This window comes from Salvia hispanica, chromosome 6, assembly GCF_029641045.1.
Source record: "Salvia hispanica isolate PSC_SH4W2 chromosome 6, Shi_PSC_v1, whole genome shotgun sequence".
Lineage (NCBI taxonomy): Eukaryota > Viridiplantae > Streptophyta > Magnoliopsida > Lamiales > Lamiaceae > Salvia > Salvia hispanica.
The window spans coordinates 7,888,635-7,894,157 of NC_142697.1; the positions used below are offsets into that span (position 1 = coordinate 7,888,635).

At 36.9% G+C, this 5,523-nt stretch overlaps 1 protein-coding gene across 1 annotated transcript; it reads left to right on the forward strand.

Moving 5' to 3' along the window:
* The first annotated feature begins 663 nt into the window (after positions 1-663).
* On the forward strand, positions 664-3,082 carry LOC125204630 (glycerol-3-phosphate 2-O-acyltransferase 6-like). Its single transcript, XM_048103337.2, has 2 exons — positions 664-1,391; positions 2,053-3,082. Exons 1-2 carry the CDS (start codon positions 774-776, stop codon positions 2,914-2,916), a joined length of 1,482 nt encoding a protein of 493 aa, XP_047959294.1. The 5' UTR covers positions 664-773; the 3' UTR covers positions 2,917-3,082.
* The last annotated feature ends 2,441 nt before the right edge of the window (positions 3,083-5,523 follow it).

Consider the following 5,523-nt stretch of genomic DNA (forward strand, 5'->3'; position numbering starts at 1 on the left):
CATTTTTTAGTACAAATACTAGTACTACCACTTTGCTCATAATTATTAACGAAAATAGTTACAAACTCGGGCGAAACATACATAAATGTAATACTTAAAGATGTCTACTATTCTCTGAGCTACATATTGCATAATATTGGATTATGTTTTAGTCAAATGATGCTTGGCAAATAGTTGAATAACTTAGCAACCTTCCATGAACACCTTCCTTTTGCAGAGGTATAAGGAATAATCATAAAAATATTTACAGGGGAGAGTCCTTATAATGCGCATCAAATTAATTAAATGGACAGCCACGATTGATTTCTCACGTTGAATCTTTGTGTATATATAAATATGAATCTTAGATGAAAACCCATTTGATATATTGCTATAATTCTTCTATTTATGACGATTATCAATTTAAATTGGTTTTTAGCTTTCAAGGGATAGAATTATATTATTTCGTATTAATTAAATATCAGTACTCCATATTCTACACATACACAATTGAGTAAGCCCATATACAATGATTCATAATAATGACTCCGGTAGAGCGGCACAAAAGAACTAAAAAGTAGGCTAATTGAATGTTAACATATGCATTCAACTACTTGGTCACTCTCGTCACAACTGCCACCGATTTAAGTTTCAAATCAGCCAATCATCTTTTAAGAATAACATATTGCCAAAAACCAGCACCAACCTATTTTCCGGCCTCACTTCTTTTTAAACCCATCCCTCGCCTCCAATGCTCACACAAACAAATACAACTTATATCTCTCTAAATAAAAATGGTCGCCAATAGGCGGTTCGAGCCGATCACACGATGCAGCACCCAAGGCCGGTCGAACCAAACTGTTGCGGCTGACTTGGACGGCACTCTTCTCCGGTCGAGCAGCGCATTTCCCTACTTCATGCTCGTCGCATTGGAAGCCGGTAGTTTAATTCGGGCTCTAATTCTTCTCGCATCGGTCCCTTTGGTTTATTTCGTGTATGTGTTCATGTCGGAGTCCGTGGCGATTGAGATGCTTGTGTTCATCTCTTTCGCTGGGCTTAAGGTCCGTGACATCGAGCTTGTAGCCCGCTCCGTCCTTCCAAAGTTCTATGCCGAGGACGTCCGGCCCGACGCCTGGGACGTGTTCAATTCCTTCGGAAAGAGATATATCGTCACGGCGAATCCGAGGCTTATGGTCGAGCATTTCGTGAAGAATTATCTTGGCGCGGATAAGGTGCTCGGCACGGAATTGGAGGTCACGAAATCCGGCCGGGCTACCGGATTCGTGAGGAGGCCCGGCGTGCTTGTTAGTGGTCATAAAAGGGCCGCGGTCGTGAAAGAGTTTGCCAATGATGTGCCGGATTTGGGCCTCGGTGATAGGGAAACTGATCATGACTTCATGTCCGTTTGCAAGGTCAGAATTTTTATATACTTAATAATTTTACATGACAAAAATTGAATAAGAGGTGAGATTGTTGTGATTGGTGTTGGTGGAGTTGAATAGCATTGATTTTGACTAGAATGGTTTCGTAATATAACAAAATGAAAATGAATTATGTAAGTTGGTTGAGAGGTTCAACAATATAATTTTGTCATACACCTTGCGAGGGTAATCGAACCTTGTTATCTTATGATCCCATGCATAATTCATTCTTACGACTTATGCTTTTTCATGGTCGTCGTTTTCACTTCTCATACCACAATTGTGGTGTAAAATTAACATCATCTATTACATGTATTATCATGCGTCAATATTCTTGAAATTAATTTGAAGAAATGAATTAAGAGAGTCTAATTGGTTAAAATCATCACGTTTTCATTAAATAGCAAAATAGTATTTCATTTATCCCATTAAAAATGAAATGTTTCTTTTTTAGGTTGTCCTATTAAAAATGACATGTTTCCTAAAATAGAAATAACAGCATCTCTATTTTTTTTTTGTCTTTTACTTTACTCTCGTTTCATTAACTCACAAAACAATTCTACATAAAATCGCGTGCCAAAAAGTATTTAATGGGACGGAAGGATTAAGACATTGTGAAATGTCGTTTAACACAATCTTGATCCGGTTACAGGAGGGATACATGGTACCAAGAACGAAAACCGAAGCATTGGCTAGAAACAAGCTACTGGCCCCAATCATATTCCATGAGGGGCGTTTGGTACAGCGCCCGACGCCCCTCGTGGCACTCGTCACGTTCCTATGGATGCCAATCGGCATCATTTTAGGTCTCGTCAGAGTGTACCTCAACATCCCCCTCCCCGAGAGGATCGTCCGCTACACCTACATGATGCTCGGCATCAAGCTCATTGTCAAAGGAGCCCCTCCCCCGCCGCCCCGTCCCGGCCACGGCGGCGTCCTCTTTGTGTGCAACCACCGCACCATCCTCGATCCCGTCGTCACCGCGGTGGCGCTCGGGCGCAAGATCAGCTGCGTCACCTACAGCATCAGCAAATTCTCGGAGCTGATATCCCCGATCAAGGCGGTGGCGCTGTCGCGGGAGCGCGACCGCGACGCCGCCAACATCAAGCGGCTATTGGAGGAGGGCGATTTGGTAATTTGCCCCGAGGGGACCACGTGCAGGGAGCCGTTCCTGCTGCGGTTCAGCGCGCTGTTCGCCGAGCTCAGCGACCGGATCGTGCCTGTGGCGATTAACACGAAGCAGAGCGTTTTCTATGGCACGACGGCGCGTGGGTACAAGGTGCTGGACCCGTATTTTGTGTTCATGAACCCGAGGCCGACGTACGAGATCACTTTCCTGAACGAGCTCCCGCCCGAGCTGACGGTGAGAGGCGGGAAAACTGCGATCGAGGTGGCGAATTATATACAGAGGGCGGTAGGGGGAACGCTAGGGTTTGAATGCACGAATTTGACGAGGAAGGATAAGTATGTGATGATGGCGGGAACGGATGGGCGCGTGCAGTCTAAGAAGAAGTGATGGGATTATGTTTTCCTTAATTTAATTGGATTATGTTTTCTATTCTCCTCTTTCAATTTTTTTTTATTTTTTTTATTTGATGTTGTTTGGTTTTTCAAAGGTAGGGAGCAATGCATGGCTGAAAATAACAATCATCTTCAATATGTATATTGTTCTTCGTTTCTAATTGGTTCATTAATACTCTACTATATTAATTAGTTGGCTTGTGAAAATTGAAATGATATATTGAGCATCGCTTGATCGTTCAACTCCATCTATAACTCGTTGAGTGGATTTGAACTTTCAAATTCAAGTTCCACATAAATATTTTTTTTTTGTTTTCGGTCACTTTCGCACATATAAAGAAAAGGTGCTATTCCGAATCAAATGTATTCTTGTTAATTTTACGGAATTATGGATAACAATAAATGCATCAAGATATAAGGGAACATAAATCATTCTTTTAAAAACTAGAATGGTAAATAAATCGGTCATGCTACTAGTTCACGATTCAACTGGTCGGACTCATTGAACTAAGGCTGAGAAAACAGTTACTGATTATGATGATCAAACCAATTAAGGTTGATTATCGATTAACCAATAACTGAATTGTCGATTTTGGTATAACTCATAATCCATCTATAACCGAAGTACTAGATTAAAATTATATTTACAATTAAATTCCAGACACTTCTATTCTAATAGAGATAAAAAAGAATAAATAGATTCTCATTTTGCATATAGAACAAAATCAAGTTAGAAAAAGTAAATAGGAGTAATATATCTCCATAAAGATAAAAAAATCCATGTTCTTATGTTTGATAAGTTAGTAATATCAAGATAGAAAATTATATATGGACATTTCTAATTGTTTGATATCATAGTTAAGCTTAACTCAAAGCTCAATATAAGACCAGGGCCCTATCTAATCTTACTAAAATTGTAACATTAACCTTGTTTATGTATCTCACCAATTTGTCAAGTTAAGCCATGTTATTTAATATACAATACAAATTTAGATAATTTCTTTTCTATCAAACAACAATAGAAAAAAATCATATCTTTGCATATCTTGACATAAAGCCCGTATTTCTTATCTTGTTTTACATATCTTCTCATATCTAATTTTTTTATCAAACGATTAAAGCTAACTATATTTAATAAGATTGAGGTCATTAAATGCTAAGCCTATCTTAACTGTAGCTTTGATTTCAAAGTAAAAAATGTGATTTGGCAATAATGAATTAACTATTCAGCTTCTATTGCTAGGCAAGGTCTGGACGAATCATAGCCTTTGTTTAATTTCCTAAAACGGGACTAGAACAGTTGTTTTAGTTGCGTATTAATTTATATCCTGTAAATGAGATGTACAAAAAAATAAATAAATGTGGTGACCAATTAAATATAGATGTGAATAGGCGAGGAAAAATAAGTTGTAAGCTACATGTTAGGGCCTATTCCATAACCATTGGACCATCTTTTTTTATGAGTGGTTGGAATTAAATTGGAATCTACGGATGACGAGTCGTGTTAAACACTAATGATGCTAATTAATATTGCGCTACCTCGCGATTTTATATTAATATTCATTTCAACAAGCACGACTCTTATACTAAAAGAGGCTGACAAAGCATGTTGTCCAAAATAAAGATATAAGTTTAACCATAGTTATAAACAGAATCAAATTATTCGAGAATTATTGGTTGTGTGCCGAAAAAATGAGTTTTAATTAGAGTTTCTTTTTAGCAATATATTGAAGCCAAAAATCACCCATATAAACATAAATTATGGAGTGAATCAAGTGATCAAATAATTTATAAAGCTCTGGTGTTGTAAAGCACTTGACAAAGAAAAAGTATTCTTTATGCTATATGTTGAAATATATAATTTTTGTGAGTTTTCTAACTAAATTATAGTAATAACTAATATCAATTTAGTAGGTTAAAAATATCAACACAAAGACATAAATTTATCAATCTTATTGTGTTGATAAACTTATTTCTTTGTGTTGATATTTAAATTTACATGTTGTATTGATATATTTATGTCTTTGTGTTTATAATTTTAACACAGAATTGAAAGTTATTAGTTATTACTATAAATTAGTTAGCACACTAACGCAACCCTAATATTGTATATATGTTCATTTGATCATACGCCACTTTAACTCACCAATATGTAAGCATTTTTCGCAACTCAAAGCATGATATCTTGGATGGTAGTAATTGAATGACTAGAATACATCAAAAATATTTCTCCCTCCATCCTTTATTATGTGGATGACCCCAGAAAGGAGGAAATTACATATAAACTCCTAAGAAAGGAGGAAATTACAACTTGTCACATTTTATTTATACCACTTTTTCTTAGTGGATGACCCCACATTCCACTAACTTATTTTCACTCACATTTTATTAGAATAAAGCTAACATATAAAAGTAGAATTCACATTCCACTAACTTTTTCATCCCACTTTCTATCACATTTTTAAAGCGTGCGTGATTAAAGTGGGACACGTATTGTGGGACGGAGTGAGTATTACACTAATTCGCGTGCCAAGGGTAGTATGATTTTATCCCCAAGAGGCGTATGGAAAAATGATTTTATTATTCTAGTAAAACTATCCAG